This window comes from Epinephelus lanceolatus, chromosome 7 (genome assembly GCF_041903045.1).
Source record: "Epinephelus lanceolatus isolate andai-2023 chromosome 7, ASM4190304v1, whole genome shotgun sequence".
Taxonomy (NCBI): Eukaryota; Metazoa; Chordata; class Actinopteri; order Perciformes; family Serranidae; genus Epinephelus; species Epinephelus lanceolatus.
In genome coordinates, this window is record NC_135740.1 from 17,008,235 (window position 1) to 17,035,671 (window position 27,437).

The 27,437-nt window shown below is 43.1% G+C and overlaps 1 protein-coding gene across 2 annotated transcripts in view; it reads right to left on the reverse strand.

Moving 5' to 3' along the window:
- Positions 1–1,249: 1,249 nt before the first annotated feature.
- ppp2r2ba (protein phosphatase 2, regulatory subunit B, beta a) overlaps positions 1,250–27,437 on the reverse strand; it is a 55,407-nt gene continuing 29,219 nt past the window's right edge. The window contains exons 1-10 of one of the 2 annotated variants that reach the window (XM_033633231.2): positions 26,369–27,389; positions 18,709–18,806; positions 15,178–15,343; positions 14,148–14,260; positions 10,384–10,561; positions 10,052–10,216; positions 6,263–6,432; positions 5,594–5,685; positions 5,377–5,500; positions 1,250–3,264 (exon numbers count right to left, since the gene is read on the reverse strand). In XM_033633231.2, the coding sequence (XP_033489122.1) occupies positions 3,109–3,264; positions 5,377–5,500; positions 5,594–5,685; positions 6,263–6,432; positions 10,052–10,216; positions 10,384–10,561; positions 14,148–14,260; positions 15,178–15,343; positions 18,709–18,806; positions 26,369–26,438 (1,332 nt within the window). In that variant the 5' untranslated portion in view covers positions 26,439–27,389 and the 3' untranslated portion in view covers positions 1,250–3,108. Of the gene's footprint in view, positions 3,265–5,376; positions 5,501–5,593; positions 5,686–6,262; positions 6,433–10,051; positions 10,217–10,383; positions 10,562–14,147; positions 14,261–15,177; positions 15,344–18,708; positions 18,807–26,368; positions 27,390–27,437 lie in introns of those variants that run through there. The other variant, XM_033633230.2, reaches the window with a different exon arrangement.

A 27,437-nucleotide genomic window follows, 5' to 3' on the forward strand; every position in this document is an offset into this window, starting at 1 on the left:
TGCTGGATTTCTACTCTTACAATGTTACATCAGTATAATATGAATAAACATGAATAATTTAAAGAAATTAAGAAAATTGTGACTGTGGCTAGTTATTTGAAATCAACCACCAACTGTGTCCAACTGATGAAAATCATCTTCCCTACCTTTTTTTTTCTTTTTTCAGCAGCTAGATTGCCTTCACATGTCTCTCTTCATCCACAAGAGGGCGCCATTACACCACAGGCAGCAAGGTATCATTCGATATAATACATTCAATTTGAAGGTGTAGCTAGTAAGTTTGATAATATCTGTTGAAATTGTCACTATATCCACACTGTAGAACATTAGACAAAAAAACAGCATGTCTCTCTGCCTCCTCATAGTGTTCTAGTGGCATTTACAAGAATCCACTGCAGCTGAGAGAAAACAACCAATCAGAGCTGAGAAGTCTCTAATGTAGCTGTCAATCATGTCAATCACCCCCTGGGAGCTGTGGTCAAACTGTCAAACTAGGCAGTGCTGATCAAATATGAGTCAAGATCCTGCAAATGCATTACATATTTCTTGCCTCAAATGTTTTCAGAAACATATTTAGTGTACTGTTTAGCTGTAAAATGATAACCTTTGTGACCCAGCTGCCATGTTTTATGTAGTTATATGGAGTACCAAGCACTGCCTGCCAGTCAGACCAACTTTCTCATTTTACAGCTAAACAGTACACTAAAATATGCCTCTGAAAACATTTGAGACGAGAAATGCAATAACATAATAATAAACAATTTCCCTTCGGGGATCAATGAAGTATTTCTGAACAGAACCTTGATTCATATTTGATCAGCACTTCCTATTTTGACATTTTGACCGGCGTTCAAGAGCAATGGATCTTTTTCACAGCAGACATGTCATAGTAGAAAAACCACAGGCAAAACTGATAAGGTTCACAATGGCTTAGTTCCATGTAGTGTCCCAGTACGCTATTCATGTAAGCCAGCATGCACAGTATCAGGGTCTCCTAAATGCAAGTGAACACACCTGTGCTTTTCCTACTACAACATGTCAAAATGTGTTTTCCTTCAGACCCAGTAGATTCTTGCAAATGCCATTAGAAGCACTATAAAGAGTTGGAGGAACATCATTAATTCTATTTGTACAGTTCTGTGTGGATGTAGTGGTTTCAGCAAATATGACAAAAAGTTATTTTATATAAAAGTTATCAGGTGTAGCTTTAAGTCAGCAGCATTAACAGAGGAGGACCAACAACGCAGGGTTTGAACTTGCACATCTTTATTCTTTTTTATTCAAAGAAAGTCCAGTAAGCATAAAGACTGCATGGTAATTAATTGCATTTCAATACATTCTGAGCTATAAAAGTTTTTTTTTTGTTTCAATTAGAAGTGTCACAAAGGAGGTTGTTTAGAAGACATTACTGTTGAACGGAATCACACTTAATAATTCCCTGATTTCACAGAGTTCATTTAGACCTTTGACTGGTTTTCTTTAAGGGAGTTGGCTCTTAAAACAAATCTGACACAAATGAGGGCCTCCAAACCGGTCAGAGCCGTGCGCCAAAATACGAACCTGCTACTGCTCCGCGTCACCCATCTTCCACAAGACAAGGAACGTGGACAGGCACTGCAGCAATCTTAAATCAAACCTTCTTTTAAAACTCGCTACTTCTGGAGAAAGCCAAATATTTTACTTGCATAGTGCCTCAGATGATCTGTAGATGTTCAGATATCTATATGCAGGCTGTCGGTTTCATCAGAATCAGATCCAACGCATGCAAAAAGAGCTATGCTAGCATTATGTTACGCCAAGAAATCTCAAGTTCAATAATTCGACATGAAAAGTTTACGGTTCTACCATCTACAGATCATTTTCAGTACAATCCAAATAAGGTAAAAAGGAGGGGTTTTTTTGTCCAACAGGGATTTTGCAAAACAAAATTTAATGTGGCTTTGTCGTGTCTCTTGCAAACTGATGACATCAGACTGACTGCAATGTGATAAGAGCAACAATTACTTTGTACATATCACAGCGTCCTCCCCGGAACTCACAAGCAAAGTAGCCGGTGCTATAATGTAATCATGACTACATCGCTTCAAGCACTTTTTTTCCACTTGGGACGTCAGTGGAGCTTTTTTGTTTTTCTTTAAAGAGAAAGAGAAAAAATAAATCAAAAGAAAAATTTCTAAGTTAACATTTCATTTGAAACATTCACACTCCTGCCTTGTACTCAGTCCCCTCCCCCCTCCCGCTCCCACTACATCAAACCCCCACATACCAAAAGAAGGCACCACAGCTTCTAAACAGACTCATTGACCGAGCGAAGGACTCAATAAAACAACAGCATTAAATAAAACCATTGACACAGCCTGGAAGGGCTTCATTCACATTACAGACTACAGCAGTCTCCCCAGGGAGACACAGAATCGGTACTAGAAAGACTGACCACGTTTGTGTCACAGGCAGAGAGACCTCTCAGTTTCTGGGGTCAGAGATTAACAGTCTCTTCCTCTTTTTGTAGGATTTCTGCAGCAGGTCGCACTGCCTGAAACGCCGCCTCAGTTAGAGGCCGCAGGGTTGATCACATGCACTGGAGCATGAGCAGAGTGGCAGAGAGGGGGCACTGTTGCTACATGACAATGAGCCACCATCATGTAAGCAAGGTTTCTGTCTGTGTGCTCTACTTTGTGTTCAGTGTACCCACATCCAGCCCCTTCCTGCAGGGTCCGGACGGCTGCTACATCATGTCACTCATGCAGCAATCCTCTTGTTGCATGGGATTCACTTCTCCAGGTGTCCACATGGCTAAATAAATTAAATTAGAAGTCAAACTGAAGAATGAAAGTCCATTCTTGATTTCAAGGAACCTTTTTCCTTGCGCGGTATCCAGGTTGTTTCAATTTCCTGCTTCCCAAAATTCGTCCGCAGTTCAGTCACTGGACACTCTTCTCTTCACCTCCCCCAGCAGAGCGGCAAATTTCAAGACCAGCAGCAACAAGACATAGGGAGAGGAGGAGAAGGATGTAGATACCGGCTTCATCTCTCTCTTTCTCCAACTCTAGCTCTCCCTGCAGCCCCTTTGCATGTGGGGGTCAGGGGTCAGCATGGGCAGATTGCCCTTTAGTTGACTTTGTCTTGAAAGATGTAGAGGTTGTTGGTGGCCGCTACAGCAATGATGTTCTCATGCGGGTGCCACGTAGTGTGAAGGATCTTCTTGCTGAAGTCTAGGCTGTCCACACTGATCTCGTCCTTACGGCGTTTCCCACCCACACACACCTAGAAGACAACAGGAGGGATAAAGAGGCGTTAAAATATGAGTGTGCACAGCATAAATTAGCACTGATTTTAGTGATGTTAAAGCACTATTTATTTATTTTTGCCCACTTGGGGGCAGGCTGTGAAATGCAACACTGACATAATATCACCCTATAAAGTAGATATGGAACATATGTTAGCAAACTATTTTCACATTCAGGAGACACGCAGCAAAATTAGCATTCATTTGGGGTCATGTTTTTTTAGCTACTCAGAGTGTGAACTACGACGGTAAAGGCCATAAAATTAAAACAATGGGCTAAAATGCTCAGATGAACTGAGGGGAACATTAATGTCAGGTGATAATTCTCTGTGGGTTCACCACTTTGAGTGACCCCTTTCACATTACACAGTCATTTGACCCATTGTACATTTAAAATATTGATTGCCGCAGCTTTAACCTGCTTCACTGTGTGTACGTTTACAAGCCCAACTGGTCTGTTTTCTGTGGGGAGAAATGATGTGAAGAGAACAAAAGAAACCAAACATCTAATGCGGAGGTATCCAACTTTCTTCTACTTAGGAAAAACTTTTATATTCCATTTGTACAATTTAATGCAGATGTTTTTTGATAAACTCAGTACATAGAGATTTGGCAAGGGTCGCCAGTTTAAGTCCCAATGGAACAAGTATGGCGCATGGACTGGTAGCTGGAGAGGTGTCAGTTCACCTCCTAGGCACGGCCGAGGTGCCCTTGAGCAAGGCACTTAAACCCAACAGCTCGGGGCACCTGTCCAAGGCAGCCCCCTCGCTCTGACACTTCTCTATTTCATCCATGTATAGGCCCTGTTTGTGCACATGCGTATTTTGTATTTGTGTGTTTATGACAACAGAGTGAAAAAAAATCCCCTCAGGGATTAATAAAGTATATTTAGTAATATTTTATTATTATTATTATTATTATTAATAATAATAATAATATGGTAGCTTACCTATGATGATTCCCAGTTATCAGGATATCTAAAAATGCTAATCTGAAGCCAAGTGGAGGCATCTAACTTTTTCCTCACTCATAGAAATACTCTGACAATATTCAAATCCAGCTGCCTTAAACCTAGGTATTCCAGATATCAGGTAATGTCAGCCTCACACCAATTGCTATTGCTATTTCACTATGGTTGACAAATATCCAAAGTCGGAATAAAATCTTGAGTGTTTTTTAACTCAGCTGATGCATGCTTAGTTGATGTAACGTGGTCATATAACTCAGTGTGAGCTGTCTTAACTCAGTCTTTTTCTCCTCTTGATGTTCCGACACATTCAAACACGTTTAATATTGTTGTAAGTTTTAAGTCTTGGCTGAGGCAAATAGTGAAGTTCAGTGACATTTGACTTGATCAAGGAGTGTATGGTGAACACTGGAATGGCAAGTGGGAATATTTGTGTTTAATATTAAGTTCATTGATGAAATATAAAAAAGGGGTAGGAGTCAGTAAGTATTCGCTTCCTGCTCCTTTTCAGACAGGAAATACTTAAATCTAACAGGGTCAATTATACAGCAATTATATGTGTAGCAAAGTCAAATATTTACTTGTAATATTATGTATCATAATTACACAAAATTAGTTTCAGTTGTTATTACCTGACACGCTCAGGCCTCCATAGTCAGTTTGTGGAATGTTTGATACTGGTGCGTTTGTGAAGGGAACAGGAGTCTGTGTTTAATCAGAGCGTATCTGATCCACCAGCCAGCACTAATTTTAGAGAGAAATCTCAATTTCTGAAATGTTTTGCCTCTCATTCCCATTCCCTGTCACGCTAAAATATTGCTGCTAAACAACGGAGGCTGGTAGCAAGTTGTAGCAACAAAATCAACGATGTAGTTTGTACACAAATACAGTTTATTTTTATAGATTATATTGATGCCGATGTGATAAGAATACTGTCGACAATTGACGTCTTTTATCTTGCATTTCTAGAGCTATGTGTTTTTGCAGACATGTAGGGAATTGTTAAAACATCATATTTCTTAAAGGGAGTTTGGTGTAATATTTTAACTTTGTTCTTTTAAAAGTCTTTCAAAGTCTTTTAGTGTATGGTAGGTATGACTTGTACTGATGAACAGTACTGTACCTTGCGAGGCTTGAGAATGGCTCTGGGTTTGCTGTTCTCCCTGGACGCCTCCAGTGTGACGTCACGTTTGGTGTTTCGGTCAAACATTCGGAAGAAATTGTTGTAGGAGCCGGTCATTATGACACTGAGGAGGAGCAGAGGAGAGCAAAGGGTTATTAAGCTCGATAAATGCATGCATGCATGCATGGATGGATGGATGGAAGTAAATAAATCGTACCTGTCTGATCCATTCCAGACACACTCAAACTTGTCAAAGATGCAGTCATTCTCATACAGAGAACAAAGTTTTCCACGTAAATAGTCATGGACCTAAAAAGCAAACAAAAACATGAGTATCTGAAGTAGTTGGTGGATTACGATCACACTCTCCCAGCATCTTAACTTCGTCATATTGCCTTTCATTGGACAACCACACAACCATAAGCTGCACTGCCATATGCTCTACTTTCAATAATCCCTCCAGACCTGGTGACCCCTGCTAAGATGCTAGGTAGCAGGTGGAGGCGTGGCTAGAAACAGACAGAGAATCCCTTGAGCCCAGCTGATGGCCTTATCAATCATGACCTGCCCTAAGATGGCTTCCGCTGATCAGACAGTGTGGATCTGACCCCGGTGACCACACAGTGGGAGGTTTTGCCCTTCAGGATGCATCAGCACCATCACTATCTGTCTTTTTACGGACAGTCTGCTCAATAAGCCCCCCTGGGGTCATCGCTAAAGATGACACGGTCACAGATTGCCAGGGTGACAGAGAAACAGGATTATGTTGAGTGATTAGTCTGAAATCAATAAGTTTTGATTTGATCTCGGCCTAACTGTTACTTAGGATTATCTTTGGAGCCTTCAAGCTGTCCGACAGGCACGTAAAAGCATGGTGAAAGCTTACCTGGTACGTCTCCAGCGGTTTGTTCTCCATTTGAAGATCCCACACCTTGACAGTGAGGTAGTCCCTTGTCATCAGGTAGCGCCCGTTGTGGCTGAACTTCACATCAGAGATGGATGAGATGATTTCAGAGAAAAAGGAGCGAGTGGAGGGATCCTCGGGCTCCTCAAAGTCTATGAGAGAAAAAAGAAACAATAAAGCAGTTATCTTCTGACAGAGAAAACACATTTTACACTGTAGGAGATCGCTGTTTAGAAGAGATGCTTTTCCACCCGCAAGTCTTTTAATCATTCGCAGCGAGGAGAAAAAACAAAGCAGATTTTGTTTGGGTGGTGGGGGCCATCATTAGCAAACAATAACAGCCACAACAATGCGAGGATGCGGGGTTTTGCTGCAGCAGCTGCATCTCTTCACGGTATTATTTCTGTGTGTGTTTAGGGGGAGAGTCGTGGGTCAGCATGCTGGGTAAATATTGGTTATGATTCATATTGATTCTGGCAGCTGCTGATCTGTGTGCAGGCCAGCACGCTGGGGATAAGAGCCAGGCATTCCATCGTTAGCTGTCAAGTTATTGTTCCTCCTCCTCTTTTTCCTCCCACCCTTCCTCCCCTCGCTCCTCTCCATCTCTCCAAAAATGCCCCCACCATTCTCCCCCCTTCCCTCCTCCTCAGCTGAGGCCTGGAGAATAGCTCTGTGATGTGTCAATGGGGAGTCTAACAAGGGATGCAGCGTGAGAGATGAAAAAATGGGGGGGATGAAGAAGGGATAAGAAAAACAAATCAATGTCAAAGTGCTGGGCCCATTTGGGCCCCTCTGGATTTGTGTGTGTCAGTGAATGAGTGTTTGTGTATATGTGGGTGTGTGCAATATGTGCATGTATATATGCATGTGTGTGTGTCCCTGCCCTCCCTCCCATCCCACTCCAGGGGTGTATAATAGGGTCCCTAGGGAGTTGGCATGGGGGCTGCTTGGTCCCTTTCTCTCTGTCCTGGGGCTCTGCGCTTTGGCAATCCTCTCCTGTCCCTCCATCCATCCATCCTCAATCTAACACTGACTGATACCACCGGCCTCCCAGATTCACAGGTATGGGAGGGTATGAGTGTGTGTGTTTTTATGTAGAAGGTTCAGGAAGTTTTGTGTGTGTGTGTGTAGATGTCAAGGGAAGGAGGAGCTGTGTGTGTATGCGTGGGAGGGAGGGCATTATTCATCGCTCTGAGCCATACACCGCTCATGCAGTGAGACAGTGGGTCGCTATCAACAGACCTGTCCTGAGGCTAACGAGAGCACCTGCCTTCTCTGTGAGTGTGTGTGTGTGTGCATGTGTGTGTGCGTGCATGTGTGTGTGCGCACTGCGAGCACCTGTCAAGTAACGGCACGTACAAGTCAATATCAAACAGCTGTAAATATCTTGGCTTAAAATTTACACCTAAATCCAAATATTTTCTAATACTTATACGCTTATTTCACCCTCAAATAAATGCTCATGCGCAATTCAACAGGCCGTGTTAGTGCATGGTCCAGTGAATGCATCAATATGTCTGAGGAAATGACTGGCATTATCGAACAACAAGGTGTGTCCACGAGGGACTAATGCAATTGCTCTTAAGCCATTGATTTTGCAGCGAAAATGTCAATGTATTCATTATTCATTCACCCAAAGCGTATGCACGTGATGTTAAGCTTTAGAGAAGGCCATTCATTGTTTGAAACACACACAGAGAATTATTGATGGGTTATCAATCCTGGCATATTGAGCAGGGGGAGGGCTGCATCTCACAGGCAGACAAGGTGGAGCTGAAGCAGAAACAAATTGTGTGAATTTGCAATCATGGTGCTATGTTGTATTTATATATACATAGAGGGAGGGGAGCGGACCTCTTACGTTTTTCCTCATATTATGTCATATATATTATGTTACAATGATGCATGTTCATATTAAATATAGCCAAACTTTGAAAAAATGAGGTAAGCGTATGTAAAAGTAATTCATGTGAGCAAAAGCCTCAGGTTTCAGAACATTCTGAATACTCTATTTAAAACAGTTTTTTCTACTTTCTGGACAAGCTGACGTCTGATCACGATGGATTTCTTTCTATGGTCATCTGCTCCAGGTACGCTACTGCAAGTATTGACAATGCTACATGTAGCTACATGCTGACATCGGGAAAACATTTCACCTTGGTTGCGGATGTTGTTAATTTCTCCCGGATTTAACATGAAATTCCTGCTGGAGCAGTTGTGTGTAGAAGTTTTTAGTGATGATTTTTCATGGTAGACAGTTCCATGCAGATCAGGGCATACTGGACTTTTTTGGGAGGGGGGCTAAAAATGGTACTTTGCTGATTTTCTTACAGATTTGTGTCATAACAATGTGGGTTGTATGTATAAATATAGTAAACTTTCCTCCATCTGGTGCCTAGATCTATTTGTCCCCCACCCAGATAAATCAAAACATGTCATCTGGTGGAGTTTCGCTGGCTCTCAAGGCTGTTCCTTGACCTGCAATCTATACTTTTTGCATTTTGCATTGCCGGCCTCCCATGCAACTACACTGTATACAAAGAGTACAGAAGTGGATCAAGAGGCAGACCCGCCCCTCTCTTTGTCTCTCAAACTTACAGTAGACCAAATCCGATCAAAACTAGGCAGTGCTGATCAAATATAAACCAAGAATATGTTACTGAATTGCCCATTTCTCACCCAAAATGTTCTTTAGAAACATTTATTAGTGCCCTGTTTAGCTGTAATATGAAGAATTTGCAAGAAGGGAGTGGGCACCACTTTGTTTCCTGCATAGTGAAAACAGAGGCTAAAAAACTGAAATCAAACTGTAAACCTAAGCAGAGCTGACTGAATATAACACAAGATTATTTTACTGTGTTGCCTCGACCCAGATGTTTTCAGAAACATGTTTTAGCTTGCTGTTACTCTGTAATCATTGTTACCAGCTGGCCACCATTGAAATCCAGCATTGTGTCAAACTGATATGTTCCCTCTGTTTTCTCTGGTCATGTAGCACCAGATAACAGACAGTGGGTTTTTTCAATATCTAAATTTGACTGTTTTTAGGGGGAAAAATATTCAGTTAAAATAAATAAAGGGATTCAGTGTTTCAGTTCAGTTCAGTACAATGCAACTATTTTTTAAACTTTATGCAAAAGCTTGCCAGAAAAGGCAACGTTTAGATGACAGGAGGGAACAAAAATACGCAGAATATATCACAGTTAAAGGTAAAATATGCAAGAATTGTCATCACCAGTATAAGTAAAAGCCCACCCCAGATTTATTCTCCTTTTGGAACAAGCTTTGTCCACTTGGTGTTTCACCTTGCCATATTTGTTTTTTCTCAGCACTGTGTCACGATTTTCATAGCTTCTTCTTTGATGTGCACTGCTTACAGTCTGGCACCTGGTCACTACCTTTTTGTAAAGTCCTGACTTCACCATCATGCTGTGGATGATCCCGAACACAGCAAGATAAGAAAATACAGGCAGAGGGCAGAACCCCCGGCAGAAAAATATACCGCCACACACTTACATACTGGTTTGTATGTGCTGATTGAGAGGGATTACTTTTAGATGAGTCTACATATTGTCGTTAAGGGAAATCCTCAATAGTATACCTTTAAATTAGTGAAATGCTAGCACTTAAGTTTTACAGCACTTCTTGGTGGCTTGCCCAGTAAATATAATGAAGCACCATAAATATTAATAGACAATTTATATTTTCACACAAGCGTTGACTGTTTCATGTCACTCTTTTTTTCCCATGATGCACGCCACTGGTACTCACATTTGCAGTGTTTGTCGCAGAGCGCGGCCTCTCTCATGTCACAGAGGCGTATTGAGCCTTTGCTGCTGCTGTAGGCAAAGGTGTGACACTGCTGGGGATGAAACTCTGCTGAGGTGATCACCTCCGTCAGCTCCTCCATGTTGGCTGGCTTAATGTCCACGATGTCTGAGAGAAAGGCGCTAAGGAACAACTGCAACTGTTTTGAATTTTAGCTCTGAAAACAGTGACTCATTTTGTGTACAAACAGGACTGAATAACAGGACTACTTTACACCCATTTTATGCAGACTTTAACAGCTCCTAAACACAGAAAAGACCTGTGTAAGAGGATACTGAAGCTGCGATCGGTGATCTCCAGGTTCCACAGGTTGACCCTGAGGTCGTCGGTGGAGATGTACGTCTGAAGGTCGGAGTTGACAGAGATGGAGTTGATGTGGTAGGTGTGGGCATTACTGAATACCCGCCTGGCTGTAGCCTCAACCATCAAGTCCATAGGCTGCAGCACCGGCACCTATTGGTGAAGACAGGTCAATTAGAGAGGGGAAAAATGAGATATAAAGAAACAGAAAAATATGCAAGAAATTCATCTTGAAGGCTTTGATGTGTTTTGTAACACTGTTTCAGTGTTCTGTGTACTTTGATGCTGGTTTCCTCGAGGCCTTCTTCGATATTATCTGTTTCTGTGAATGTACATGCACATAATTGCTTGTGTGTGTGTATATTGTGTGTGTGTGTGTGTGTGTGTGTGTGTGTGTGTGTGAGAGAGAGAGAAACCAGATGACTCCAGGGGTTCATGTGACATTTACTCCACAAATCTTAATGAAACAGTGACAGTGACTGAGGGGCTCAGGGGCTGTTTGGATGTGCAGGTTCAATCAGACGGTGAATATCTGTTAGCTACACAGCTACTCTGAGATCACGCCTCCCTCCATCGCTCTCTGTCTTTCTCTCATGTAAGTGCTGAAGAAGTCACTCCTGCTCGCTTGTTTGTGTGTGTGTGTGTGTGTGTGTGTGTGTGTGTGAGAGAGAGAAGGCGAGAAAAAAGAGAAAGCGAAGGAGGTGGAAAGAGAAATGGCCCGAGGGCATCGCTCGGCCCTGCTGAGGAATGATAACTGAACTCTGCAGAATTAAGACGAGCTCACACACACACACACACACACACACACACACACACACACACTGCGCTGCTCGGGCTTCAAAGACACCCAGCTCCAGTCTGTATGCAGCCCCCCGTTGGCCAGATAAAACCCAGACAAAGAGAGAAGGGAGGGGAGCGAGAGAGGAGAACAAATCGACTGCTTCTTCCCTTTTTCTCTCGTCCGTTGCTGGCACTGACAGAGAGACATGGCAGCCCAGCAGGCTGCTGTATCTCCATGGGTGTCACTTCATTTCCATGTCTTTCACTGGCTGTCCAGAGAGACACGGACCGTATTAACCCATAACCCCCAACACTGACAGTTACACGGCTCAGCTTTGCTCCTGCACCTTTGAAATGACCTAACACAGTCTCCTCCTTATAGTATGTAAAACAGAATATTTTACATTAAGATATTTCTAACTAATCTGATCTTTTCACAGCACAAAATTTGAAAGCAGTTTCCTTTTTATAGCTGAAATCTACGGACGGGTATTGCTGCCACGCCAGGAAAAAAAACACAACGGATCAGTCAGTCACATCAACATGAAAAGTTTCATGTTTCATGTTTTTACAAGATATTTTTTACATTGTAACGTTATAAGTAATCACATTATAACATGAAATATTTTACGTTATAACAATATAAACCAATAGAAATCAAATAAAACACATAAAGTACATATTTTTTGTTTTTAGGACGTACTGAATCATAGACTTCTCATGATACAATAAAGAGCGTGCGTTGTTTGATTATTTTTGGCTACATTTTGGTATGATTTTTCTAAGCTCTTCCCTTTCCTCCTGTGCTTTCTCCCCCCCCCATGCGCAGATTTCACAGCCTCTAAACAGGATTGCCACAGTCCCGGCCTGTCCTCCAGGTTGCTATGATCCCCTGGCCAGCCAGACAAAGAGGGACAGACACGCTGAACACAGCACTAATCTACTATGGCAGACACACACATGTACACACACACACACACACACACACACACACACACACACACACTGTCCTATGTGCCTGACTGCTTTGTGTGAAAATTAAAGAGGTAGTGAAGTGATAAGAATAAGAGGGGGGCGGGGGGCGGGGACAGGCAGAGAGGATGATCCCTTCATGGTCTTCACCTCAGCGCACATATCGATCACTCATTCTCACTTTCTTCTGCCAGATTCAGTTCCAAATTGTCCAACGATTGTGTGTGTGTCATTTATCAGAACTGAAAGTGAGCATATATTACTGTGTCTGCTTTGATACAGTGCAGACATACAGCACGCCCTGCTAAGAAGTTTATGATGGATTAAAGGCTATCATAGCATCCTGACTGAATGCTAAATTTTGATTTAATCAGCTTATCTGGACTGTATGTATTCAGACTTCAGACTACTTACAACTACCTCCAGAACAGGAAAAGCACAGGTGTTAATTATAAAATGAATGAAAACCTTTTTAGCTTCTGGTATTGTTCATGCTGGTTGACTGTCAAACTGTCACTTCTCACTGGGACGGAGCCATTGTTATTGTTATTAGTAACAATATTAGTGCTTTTGCCACTATGATGAGTCAAAATGTCACCTGGGAAAAGTCTACCATCAACATGCCTTTCTAGAGGGACATCCATCCAAAAACTTCCTGAACTGCTGAATTGTTTTTAAGAAATAGTTGAACATTTTGGAAAAGGCCCTTATTTGCTTTCTTGCCAAAATTTAGATGAGAAGAGTGACACCATTCTCATATCTGTAAGTTCAATATAAACCTACCACCAGCAGTCAATTATCTTGGCTTAGCATATAGCCTGGGCTGCACAATATGCATTATTTTTATCATCATGCTACCTGGGTGATAAACACATTTTGAAACACTGTAATATGCACTCAGGGATCTTTTAAGTTAGTTGAAAGAGTATCAGTAAAACTGCACTTTATTATGAAACTATGACTCATGTTTTTTAGTGGTGCCTTTTGTGTTTAGTTCAATGTTCAATGAAAGAGTGCTGGGAAATTTTTCCTTTAACTTTTTTAATTCAACAAGATATGTGTTGTATTTCAGCAGCATACTGAAAGCAGCAAATGCAGAACTGATGTTCACTTTAACATCTTTTTATTGCAATTTCGCAAGTAATATCATTAGCAATGTTGCATATTTCCTACTATCATGTAGCCCTAGTCCAAAGGTAACTTACTTTTAACGGAAGCTGGGGGTTGGAGCTGGGAATAACATCACACTGGAGTTGACTGCATTCCAGTACAACAAGTCAGAAAACCAAGATGTTGTTAGCATTACCAATTCTAGCCAGGTTAGCTTTTGTTAGCAATACCAGTTGATAACAACGCATTATGCTGTATTATGCGCATACCAAACCTGTAGCAACATGTCCACAGATAGAAGTTGGACAGACTGTGTGTACGACTGTTTTTAATGAGACACTAATAAGACAGAAGTGCTAATAAGGTGTGTATTACTACAGCTTTCCTTAATGATGATGCACAGAGCAGCCATCTTGGATTTTGAGGTTGGGGTAGGTCTGACTTTCCCAGTTGGAAATTCAAATTAAGGGGGCGCCTCAGTTTAAATGTCTGTTTAAATTGTGCAAAGAACAAAGTTTAAGAATTCCAAGTTGCATTTGTAGAATGTAACATGTTTATTTGTGAGCTTTTAGAGGTGCTGGTAGGCCAATTTAGTTACCTTTGATGGGGCAACAGTAGCTGTTTCCCTGTTTTTTTGTGGTAATGCTAAGCTAAGCTAACTAGCTGTTGGCTCAAGCTTCAAGAGGCCATCTGGCTGCAGCTTGAAATGTTTTGTTTTTGTTTTAATTCAAGACAAAGGTGGATTTTTTTTGTCTTCAGATCACAACCTGCTGTTGACTTTGAGTCAAACTGAAATTTTAACACACCAGCCGTTGACCTGACTCCTTGTGACATTTTGGGTTGTGTTAGACCTGACAGGTTTCTGTGACCCCCTCACCCGTAGCGTGGTGATGGTCGACGGGTCTCTGATCCGTCCATCGTCATCCTTCAGGTTGTAGCCCTCCGGACGCTTGTCTCTTTCGCTGATTTTCCACAGCTTCACCGTCTTGTCTGGGATGGATACATCACACAAACACACACACAAACGGACACACACGAACACAACATACAGTTAGATCAAGGCTCACTACAGTGAATCTCAGATACAAGATGGATGCGGGGGGGTTGGGCAGCCAATCTGGCATGTAGCTGGGCAGGAGCCAGCGAGAATGATGAATGGCGGTTCCTGTGTACATTCTGATGTCACTGATATCAATCTACATGTTGACTACATTTCCCGGCTGCAGTATACGCTCCCCCTGAAAAAGCCATCTGGGCGCTTTTCAATTCTCCATCACACAAACACCAGTTACATCCCATCGTCTCAGTCTAGTGAGGGGGATGGCGGCAGCAGTCAGGTTGTTGCCTTTTTTTCTCTCTCTTTTAATTTCCGCTGTGAATATTGGTGTCAGAGCAGCGAGGCCATCGCCACAGGACCCTCCGCCATCTGCTCCAGCCACTGCTAGCACTTCTGTAGCAGCCATGCATGAAGCTCACAATCTGCAAGACGTCTCGCCGCTGATGTGTGTGTGCGTCTCTTTGAGCTAGCGTGCACGTGCGGTGTGTGGTGTCACATGCTTTGATATGTGTGTCTGCTCCTGCTGTTGCAGCCATGCATGAAGTTCTCAATCTGAAACGCTTCTGGTGGCACTTGCTCAGCCGAGCGAAACACCAATACATTCACACAAACAGTCAAAGAGACATTTTCATGTGATATTAATAACATCTCTTACATCAGCTGTACTGTATATCTGACCATTCTGCAAAGTGAGGGATGAATCATGCCTTCAGCTGACACTGTTAGTGAGTAACAACAACACTCTGCCCACATGTAAAAACACTCTCATGACTGATTAATGGTTTCTTTGACCATTTCGCCACTTGTGTTACTCCAACAATACCACGATTGCCTTAGCTTACTAACTGACCGTTGGTGGAGAGCAGAAAGTAGGCGGCGTTCTGCTGAGGAAGCCATTTGATCTTGTTGATCTTCTCCTCAATCTCCAAACTCTTCAGGTAGTCAAACTCGGGCTCGTGGCTCTGGAATGTGCTGTAAACATTGTACTCCCCTCGACGTTGGGGCTGGCTCTTACTCTGCAGGAGGAGAAACATAGTGAGGGATTGACCTGTTTGCTGTTAACGCCACAAGATTAAATACTGGTTCCCACAACAGAGTTAAAGCCCTTGACAAGGCGTCCAGCATTTGCTGGTGTAAATTCAAATTTTAGTCATCTTAAACTTTCCCTTAAGTAGCTTCATAGTGAGAAAAATACTTTAGCCATGGTAATGGCATGACTTTGACCCCATTACTTTTCATCTTGGGAAACATTATAACCTCTAAGCAACAAACAGTGTATTAGCATGTTGATGTGAGCTCAAAGCAAAGTTTTGCTTAAAGACAACTTCACCTGCAAAATGACCATTTGTATATCATTAACTCACTGCCTGTTACCTTAAATTTGTTAAGAATACTTTGTTTGTGTCGCATGCCTCCACGGTGAACGGAGAATCTAAAAAAGGCAAACATTGTTCTTGTACCGAAGTCACTGGGGACCAAAACCTTCTTTTACAAACCCTCGCACAACTTGTACAGTATAGTCCAGGTCTCATTTATCCAGTCGTATGCTCTGTACTTCTCAAACATGCATTTTTGCTAAAACCTTTCTACTTAAAACACTTCTACCTGCACGTGTGTGTGTGTATGGGCTCTGAGCAGAGTTTCAACAACATGCAGGCCCAGACACACGACTCGGCCATGCAAAAGACTGTTTGAACTGACTTGTTTTAGATCATAATGTTTTAGTTTTGTGGAAGATCTGAGCATACAACTGGATAAAACAGACTTGGATTATACTGTGCGAGTTGTGTGAGTGTTTGTTTTGATGTAGTTCTGCTGTTGTTGATCATGGCTCCATTTACTTCAATGAATGAAGAATGTTCTCCTTTTCTTCATTCACCATGGAGGCATGCAAGAACAACAGAGTTTTGGTCACAAATAAACGAAATATGCTGTGAGTATTTTAGAGACAAATGGTCAAATGGTCTTTTTTTTTCAAAGGTCCAGCCTTTTTTCAATTGTTCCCAATGAAGAGAGAGCATACCACTGCTTAGAGAAAAAGAGCTGCACCCAGTGTCTTTTTTTCAGAGCATATTTGTGCAGCCCTTTAGTATGCTTCTGGTTGAAAACCTTGGAACTTTTCACAAAGGCGCTGGTGTCGTCACTGTTGCTCCTTTAGCTATTGTGTATCCCGAGCTGTATGATACGTCAGTAAGAAACTATCACAACAAAAGTGTGGGAGCAGACCGGCTGGACACTAAATGATGCTGGTGAGTGTTGCTCTTCTATGACCATACGTGTTGTAAGCATATTGTTAAAAGTGTAGTAAACAGTCTGTTAACATGGTGTTATGTTAGTTGCCTAGTTACTCTAGATCTTTGATATTGTTGTCATAGAAACAAAACCGATGTGTAGCACGTCATTAAGAAAGACTTCCAGATGAAGTGTTCTCCTGCACCCTGCCAACACTTATCTGCCAAAGAAAACTGTAATGTGGACAGAAAACCTTGGTCCTGTTTTCTACACTGTTTCACAACATTACACGTGTGTGTGTGTGTATACAGTATATATATGTTTGTGACTTTTATCAAGGAAGTTATGTTTTCAGCCCATTTTGTTTGTTTTTTAGTTTGTCTGTTGGCAGGTTTACTGAGAAACTACTGGCCCAATTTGATGAAACATGGTGGAAGGGTGCAACATGGGCCTGATAAACGTAATGGCTTAACTCTTGGAGTGGATCCAAATCATGGGGCGAGTACACAAATTATTTTTCACTGTCATTAACATTGCGAGACAAGACATTTGGCCTTGGCAGAATAAATGCCATACATTGTTACGTTAGAGCGTTTTTAACTTCTGTACTGTGACGTATGTCAGTACACAATTACAAGAGGGATTTAAAACAAATCCTTCTCATTTAATTGGACCGCTACAACGAGTGTGTGGCATGATACAGAGCAACAGTGGAGTCTGCTGTTGAGCGGACTGTTGGCTCCACACATATGTCCTTTGGTAAGGAGGAGGACAAGGGAGAGATGAATGATTATTCCTCCACCACATTGTTTTGGATATGACAAAAAAGGTTTAGCCCACTGATATCCAAACACACATCTCTCTTGCTCTGTTAGCTAGCGACTGCAACCCACAGACAGTGAGGTGTGGTTTTATATGACCTTTGTTGCCAGCTAGTCACCCAAAGCCGTATTTGATTGGATTCATTTTTGCAAACCCCACTGAGGAGGATGCATCATCAAACAAATCGTTTTACCTGGTTTCGCAGAACGAGAAAAGACAGGCATGTTGATGTAAAAATATTCAGATACTTTTTTTTAACATATATTAGGCATATAACAAGAGATAAAATCATATTTTTCATTTCATGGAGACTTTAAAGTCCAGTAGATGGGAGTAAACTGTAGAAATACGATGACTCCATTTTATAATCCACATTCACAGGTACCAGTGATCCTCTAGGATAGCCTACACATAGAGTTACTCAAACTTCATGCAGCAACAGATGGTATGGAACATTTGGGCACAGTGGTTTTATGCAAGAACCAGTACAGTTGTAACACCATGTGTGTAAAGATTAAGTTACTAAATCATACTGGTTTGGGTTATAAGGTTTTCTTTCTAAATGTGAATTTAAATTTGACTCAAGTAAAATGTCCTCCTTGTGATCACATATGCTGATCACATATATATGATCATACATATGCATGATAATTAAGTGTTTTCTGATTTAAATAAATGCATGTTAAGCATGTGAAATATTTCCAATTTAAAAGCAAATAATACATGAACAGCTAATAATGAGGCTTCAGCTAGGTACAGTCATATAGTTGGGAAATATATCCATACATCCATATACAGTGTTTGTGCTTGCAGATTTGCATATCATAGAGGACTGGACTATTGGCCTTGGCAGAGCTCTGAGTGCTCTCCTAGTTTGTTTTATTATTTGCTTGTTCTAGCACTCCATAGCAGCTACATTATATGGCACATTTACATTGAATCAACATTCTCTTCCATGGTGCTACATATTTATGGCTGCTCCATTACATGAAATGTAAAAATCTAGACATGCATACAAGTTTTTAGTATCATTGGAAACCTTGACATCGTAACTGGAATTCAGAATAAATTTTGGTGGTTTTAAACAATGCTTCTCCATGTAACATGAGTTTATAATGATGGCTCCACCAAAGCTTCTTAGCGGTCAAAGAGATGTTTATTATTTGTGGTTTTACTGTTGAATTTCCAGCTAACAATCCTTTTCCATGAAACCCTTGACTGACTACTTATCTAAAAGCAAACAATGCGACTTTAATGTTTCAAGGATGTCAAATGCTCTCGGCAGAAGGGCAAGCATAATTAGTGTTGCATTGTTGGCATTTCCTACCTCCTGCTCCCTCTGGAAGACAACCACTCTGCCTCCTTTATCCCCGGTGGCCAACAGCTCCCCCGATGAGTTAAACTCAACCGTTGAGATAATGTCAGCTGCAACACAGGAAGCAGAGCAGAGAGGGGGAGAAAATGTCAGTGTGGACGCACACAAAGCTGTCAAGGTATCAGTCAGAAAGAAAGAAAGAAAGAAAGAAAGACCTTTCCGTAAGATCTGGTAGAGTGATTTCTAGAAAACATGTCAGGGGAAGGGAAGGGGAATCTCGTGAGGAGCCCACAGAGGACTCTTCGGCACAGATACCCTAGTTTAGTGAAATATGGGTTAGGAGAAGCCACTGAGTGAGTCACCGCATGATATCAACTAATTCAGCCCCTCGTCTGACTGAAGTGAGCCAATCTGTGTCATTTAATGGCACTCCTGCTTTTTAAAGGACGCTGTCGCCACACTAATAATCCCATTCACCTCACTCCTCCCGGCTGCAAGACCCCGTGCTGCTCAGTGACGCTCCTGCTCCCTCATTAAAAAACACAATCATAAACCTTTAAATAAAGCATGCGCTCTTTGCTGCCGATATGTGTGGCACACTTTTTAACTTTCAATCTTATGCAGTGCATCAACAGGATAAAAAACAAATAAATATATTCACAATCCGTCGCCAACATTTCTCAGTGTCTCTGCATAGCTACAGTTTGACCAAAAGTAAATAACAGACACCTACCCTTAAGGTAGCTTTTCCTCTCCTCCTCAAAGACATACATCTGCCTGGATTTAGGAGAGGCTAATGGTGACTGTAATTATTATACAGCCCCGAGCTAAAAAGGCACAGCATAATATCTGTCACACACACACACACACACACACACACACATGGACACACACCACAGCAGAGGCTAGCCCCCTGTTTAACAGTGACAATAATATTAGACAGAGAGGGAGAGAAAAAGAGAGCTTGTTGTTTTGTACCCCCCACGCCCTCTGTGGACCTGCTACTGGCGGAGCGCTGAACAGGAGAGGGGAATGTTGCTATGGAGACCGTTTCCATCTCTAGCGGCAGTCAGAGGGGTGTATATGTGTGTGTGTGTGTGTGTGTGTGTGTGTGTGTGCCAATAGCTCTCAGACTTAGTTGCTGATGCTAGCTGTAATTCAGCAGACAGAGCGAGTGCTGCAGTAGAGTGAAAACCTGCTACTGCATCTGGGGCAAGTGTGTGCAGTTCAATGCAGCACACAACTTCAGACAATGGAGTCCCTGTAGACGGGCTCACCTCTTCACGTAACGCTGCTGTGCATGGTGGGAATGACTAAGCGCCATGTCTTCCAATGTATGTGTGTGCGTGTGTCCTCCCCTTGTTTCTTTTAATTGTCGATGAGAAAGCTACATTCAGCGATGACCCCAGAGGGATTCTTATGGCCATGTGTTGATAATGACGTGAGGGAGCGTTGGTGGCGGCGGCGTGGGGGTGTGGATCCTAATCATATTTGAATCTATAAACTAATTAATGCTGCACAGACAAGACACACTCTGACCTAATTACAGCCTGGGAGTACCCCACTGACACACCCTCGCAAATGCATGCAAAAAACAGACACTGGATTTATCTCTCTGTATTTTCTGCATCACACACACTCTGTCACACACACACACACACACACGATGGTGTCTTCCCCAACACCATCAGGCCAAAGCCACTGGTGTGAATCGAATGGAATCGGCTTAGCAGTCAGCATTCTTGAATCAAAGCTTTTCTCTCTCTCCCGTTTTGTCCTCCACACTTTTTTCTGTCTCCCCCCTCTCTCTTCTCTCTCCTCATCATCAACCCATTAAGTCACCGAGGAGAAACAGTAATTGATGGGTGCCATTTAACGAGTTTACACACGGATACATCCTTCAATCATCTCGCTGAATGAAGAATCGGGGAAAAGCCAGTGAAGCTGAAACTCTTGCTAACGTGATGGAATGCCTCCCTAAATTAGATTTTCCTCATGCAAATGTATTCAAGCCAGAAACAGGCAATCTACTCAACCTCAGCCAGTGACAGGGCCATGTTTGAGCGGTGTTTTCTGATAAACTTTCATTATAGGGAACAAACTGATTGGCAGGTGGAGATGCAGGTGGGCGGGGTCTGTGTCATGATTTCCGCTTGCATCAGATCAGATTTTTATTACGTGAGCGTCAGCAGGTTCAAGGTGGACTGGAATTAGCAGCAGGCTGATCAAATGTGTACTTACACTCTCTCTCTCGCTCTCACACACACACACAGCTTCATCAGCAGACCATAACCAGATGAAGCCCATAAATCCTGTGGCCAGCCAGGTCTGACGCAGACAGGTCAGCGCTTCGTGATGCATCAGACTGATGCTCGAGATAACACACATCAATCACCAGTAATAACACAGACAAGCCTGTTGGCCTGCTGCTGTGATGTGTGTGTGTAACGGCGTACATACGACCGAAATAACACAGGCTCTTATCTGTTTCTATTCCCTGATCTGAACCTCAGTAACCCCGCCTACAGCATGCAATATAGAATCTGAGCTCACACCAATTGGATGGAAACATAGATATGCATTGATTCTGGAATGAAAAAGCGTGCACGAGGAGCCAGAAACACAGGGCGGGGAGAGAGGATATTGAATGTATTTATAGACGTCCGAGCATGCAACATCTATCACACATAACAGAAAGGGCCACTAAGAGAAAAGAGGGGGGAAGTCTGGGGAGGTAAGTAGGTCAATAAAAGATCGTACAGTGAGTCTCATCAGTACAGAGTGCAGCGAAGACCAAAATAGGAGAACCCTGGCTAACCTCTTGACAACGTGTAATCCTGTCAGGGGGTGAAAAAAACAAACAAACAAACTGAGGCATGATCCTGTGGCACTGGAAGGTTGTGTAAGACAGACAGATCCAAAATAATGTGACTGAATGGAAAGCTAGTTGCGTAAGTTGCTGTACAATAATTCCAGGTAGCGGGAGGGATGCGAGCAACATGGTGTCGTGTAAATGCTTTGTTAGACGTTGAGAGGAGAGGATTACAGCACTTGTGCTGAGCTGCCTGCGTCAAAGGATCAGGACGAGGGATAATTCACGTCCATTCTCGCACTCTCTTTTCACTCGCCGCTTTCGTTCCTTCTGCGATAATCAACAATACCTATCAATCTGCTTTTTTTTCTCCAGGGACAATAACACCGAAATTTTGCAGCGATAGACTGAACACCTGTCTGTTCCTTTATTTCTGTGCTGAATAAGCAGCTGATAATGGCAACAATGGAGATCAATTGAAATTTTGAATAAACCGTGCTACCTACTAGTCTGGTGCCCAGTCATATGATTAAGGGTTTATTAGGCTTTATTAGCTGCACACAAAGCAACAGAGCACAATGTAGCTCTCTTCATCTGAAGAGCATGACTCTTTGTAAGATCTGGAGTGAACAAGCTAATTAACCTGGTTTCTCCAGGATCAGCCCCTTGAGGACGAGACAGAATGTGTGCATACGTGTGTGTAGTCCCTTTCTTTTGTACGCCCATGTATGTGTGCGCTTGCTTTCCTGTATCCCCACACTCCGGGGAATGGAGGGTGAAATGGGCGAGACATGTTACTGCTTCACTTCTCACACTTCATTAACACGTCGACGTGGCACACATCTGACTACAGACACAACACGGGACGGGGCGAAAGGAGGAGAAGTGGTGAAAAGCTGTAGGATCAGCGATCGATTCTTGCATGCGCCGACACGAATACCAAGAGGGATACTGAGATCATTTCATATGCTTGTTATTTGGTATTCTCTTAGAAATTGAAGATGTAGGAGGGGGATGGTGGGGGAAGCGGGGGTGCATAGAATTATAATCCACCACCAAAACAAAAGCTGTCTCTCCCTCTCTATCTGTCTGCGTTGCTTTGGTGCAATCCCTTTCATCTCCCCGTTTTCAAGGCTGGAGTGAATCAAAGATTAGATTGCTGCTGCACAGACTGAAATCCTGTATCTACAGTGACCTTATCACAAAAACATGAAAGATTCCGAGTGACGCAGGCTTCCTCGACAGGACATAGGAATTAGCTATCAAAACTTACAAATGTATCCCATTATAAAGTCCAGAAAGGTCAAACACTGCTTAGCCTGCAGGCTAGCAGTGCACCGAATGACTCACGTACAGTACATCTATCACAGCGGCACCTCAAATGACCAGGAAGTCACATAAGAAGTAGGATATTTTTTTGTAATCTTCCTACAGTAGCAACACCACGGGTATTCTTTAATAAATTCTCATTAAATTTTCATGGAGCTGCAGACTTAATAAGAAGCTAATCAGCGGATGAAAGCAGCTGCTGAATAAGGAGTGTGACTCGCCCCAACTTCACAGCTTGCCATTAAGCACCCGCCGCCCCCCACACCAGCCCCCATACACACACATGGACATTATCTTTCGTGTGCTACGTACCGAGGAGGGGTTCAGCGTTTTGAGTGTTTCATAGTGAATAATGGATGGGACCTGAGGGTATAGTGGGCTAAGTCTTTTTATGCCGGGGTCCTAAAGTGTGGCCCCGGGCCGTTTGCCTTGGCACAGGCAACCATAGGCGGTGCTCTGCTCTCATCAGCAGCTGCAATAAAGGCTGCGAGCTCTCTGTTACAGGGACTGCATCAGTATTCAGCAGGTCTGGAGGGGTCACATCACACACAAGCTTGTACTCGCATCAGACAGACATATCAGCAGCAAGGCAGGAAGAGAGAGAATGAGAGGAAAGAGGGGGCAGGGGAGAGAAGGTGGAAAGGATTACATGTCCTACCAATAGATCTTTAGGTCATTGTTCTGGTAGCTAAATTGTAAAGGAGCAGAAATCAATACCAGCGCAGACAATAGGTTAGGTCCTGCCTCACAGCGAGGAAGCTATTTACATTTTTACACTCCGAGTGGTTTTCTGCTATTTGACAATTTCATCCATTATAGGAACATCCAAGGTGCAGATTATGAAAATTAACTGAGACCCATGTTGTAGGAGCATAACAGTCCATTGACTCAACACACACTGATGTGCACAGCTGCAGTGAGACACACACCATCCATTCTATCACCATTAGCAATGTATCATCCGCAGGCGGCTGGGAAATGCAAATCAGACTGTAAAGCAATTTTCTTTCATCTAGACAACAGAGATGTTCCTGGAAACTTTGCATTGAGGTTGACTTTTTTAAATTTCCAACCATGGATGACCAGCACAGTGTGTGCACGTAACGCACACGCGGTCAATGTAGCCGCCCACAGACCCACTGGGGCGTGGGATTGGTGCAAACCAAAGGTCAGCGTGAGTGACATCATTAAAATGTGACATCATTAAAGTGTCCTGCTGCTGTGGGCAAGCACGGCCTGAGGGAAATCCCTACCAGCTCGCCGCCACTCATCAGGGACCTATGTGTGTATGTGTGACTGTGTGTGTGTGTGTGTGTGGTCTGAGCAGAATGGGCCTGATGGAACATGTGCACTTTGCTAAATTTACGAGGACGGATGATAGATCCAGACACCAGCCTGTATGATCTTTGGCTTCAGACTGACTTCATACCACTTACAAGACAAGGAGAAAACCAGTGAATGGGCACACACACATACACACACACATTCATGGTATACGAGGTGTGACGATCAGCCATAAATTACAGCAATAAAAAAAATAACAAAAGTAGACGTTCCTTGTTTGAAAAGCGCAGATGGGCCACAGACCAGACAGTGCTTTGCTTTAAGGAGCCACATTTTACACCCTGGGTAACTCTCGCCCACTTTTTCCTGATCAAATGAATGACACAGAGTGAAAGAGTGAGACGCTGGAAAAGGGAAGATCCCCTACTGTTTTCTCATCTCAGTGCACACATCAAACAAAGATATCCATCACACCCACTCCCACCCCCACTTCACTTCTCCTCGCTCTCAACCAGTGCCTGTGTGTTTAGCAGTGACAAGGAATCATCTGTAAGAGCGGGAGCGCAGCAAATGATCATGCTCTGCCATATTTAAATGACGAAAGGAAAAAAAATTGAGGAAAGCAGCAGGAGAAATTGTGAGAATGAGACTCTGCTTTCTGAGCCTTGACTTTGTCTCTCCTCCAACCTGCAGTGGCATCAGTAACCTGAGCTGGTGGCAGCTCCGACCCACCCTGCAGCCACAAATACATCCCCTCCATCAACCCATGTGTACCCTCCATATGCCTCTACCTATGCTATGCCATCAAATTCTGCACATAATTTGTGAGGATGCGCTATTTGATTGTTAAATTATGGGACTTTCCGTCATATTTTAAATGTGTTTCTTTTTTTTGTCAAACCTCATGGTAAGTGGGTGGTGAAATGTGTCTGGTGTGAAAGAATTTGAGGCTGCCCCATGCTGCAGAGACTATAAATAAGAGCTGACTACACTGTAAATAAAACAGTGCTTCGAACTGAACAATATGGATCACCTACTGATCAAATATTTGTTAAAAATGAGAATAAAAGAGAAGAAAACAGACATCCACATTATGCACATAGACTGAAATCTTGTATTAATCTGTGGCTGTGTTTTACAGCATTACATTATGTTTTGTAGATCAGTCCCAGCAATGAGAAGCCTTTAGTTCCCAATGGTTTTATTACCTTCTGATATCAGTCCAGCAGTTAATGTCCATAACTGCCCTGCATAATAAAATAAAGTTATTATAATCAGTGAATGGGGACTGAGGTCGTAATAAGATTAACAATGGCTCTTTTATCTTTAATCAATGTTTGATGTTGATCAATGATCTAAGCAGCTCGAGGAGGAGAGGTGGAGCTGATCGGTGGAACATAAGGGAACTATATCGCATCAATTAGTTAACAGGCTGATCATCAAGGGGCTGATGTGTGGTCAATGAGGAGGAAACACACATGTGCAGGAGCAGCATTTAGAGCAGCGGGGCTGCAGGAAACAGCTATTGTTCAAAGCTGCAGTTATGAGCGTGTACAGTAAAAATATACTGTGTGTATGTGTGTGTGTGTGTGTGTGTGTGTGTGTGTGTGACAGAGAGAGAGAGATCCATATTTCAGTGTCTCAAAATGAGGGCACCTTCTCTGTCTAATTCTTTCAACAAGTGAACACATGACAGACCAGATCCATTCTTTCATCACTAATTCATGTTATTGTACTGCTTCACATATTTACTACACAGACTCCAGACGCTGGAACAGCTGTACAGGAGGCTTTACTCCACTGCTGCTCACAGTACATACAGATTAAAGCCCTGATTCCCCTCGGTCAGGATGGTCATCCTAAAATAGCAGGCATGATGGGAAGCCACCTCATCATCTCCTGCTATTGACACCACAGCTACAGGCTGAGCTACAGGCTCCATGTTTGTAACAATTGAGCGGAATATTCCTTTAATGCCCTACAGCAGTTTATGGTGTGGGTGAGGTGATTAAAATGCGCTTTAAATGGCATTTAGGCACTTTATGGGCCAGATATATATTTATTTTTATCACCCAGGCCATTCATCCTACAGTGACATTTGCGTAATAAGTATTTTTATGGTTCCTTTAATATTCCTATGCAGTGACTTATCTTGCCTTGATATCAGATCCCTCCAGCTACAGCCTCAGGTTATTTTCTGTGCTGGTAAAACAGCTTAAAATGAGCATTTTTTCCCTTTTTAAATACCTTCGGTTGCATAGTTGTGGTCGCGAAGGAAGCTGTTGTTGATTTTCCGGGTGTCACTCTCCTCCTCCATTGATAAATCGACTGGTTCGGGATCCTGAACGCGGCAGACCTGCTCCCATCCTGCCCGGTACCGTCAGCAGGCGGGCTGTGGGACCAGCGGGGGGCCTGTCATGGCTCCAGATCTCCGGTGTAATCAACACAATCACGATCAAATGCCTGTGATGATGAGGATGCTGATGATAATGATGATGGTGATGATGATGGTGATGTGCGGGCAGGTCCTGTCCACACCTCAGGGCGCATCCAACCGCCCACCGTCCGCGACGCAGTGACAGTGCCGATTCCAACAGTGGATTTAATACCCTAATTATGATAGCGCATGAGGTCCTCTTGCTTCACAGACATGTGGATCTCCCAAAAATATGCTCATTATCACCACAGAGCGCCTGTAGAGCCAAAATGAAAGAAATGTCTTCTTGAAGGTGGCTGAACTCGCAGCAGCAGCAGAAGCAGCGCACTCCGTAAATCTCTTGTGGAGGATTTGAGTTTAGGCAGGCGAGATTTGCCCCCCTCCCAGTGCCAGCGGGGCGGGCGGGATTATGCGTCAACAAGCTTGCTCCGATCACTTCACTGTTTCCATGTCAGTGTCTCAGCTCCGCGCATCTCCAGAGTCGCACCTTCGCCTTTCTGTATCCAAACCCTGCAGGGTCCCCTCTCTCATTCATTCACTCACTCACCGGCGCCTGTGATCCCGGCAACTCAGCTGACTCACTGTGATAGCGCAGAGAGAGCAGAGCTGTGCTGTAGTTACCCACAGTGCTGCTGCTGCTGCTGCTGCGCCTCAGCAAAGGAGGGCCCCTCCCATGCTGCCTGGCGGCTGGCTCTTTAAAAAAACACAAGCAGCAAATGTGACGCTCACTCGAACCACCACCACCAGCGCCACAGAGGAAGAGTTCATATTCTGCTTGCTCACAGCTTGACGACCACCTACAAGGTTCGTGCGTGTAAAGCCGACAGCTGCCTTATGGCCTGGTAGCAGGTTGCCTCATAAGTAGATCCTGCATCACCA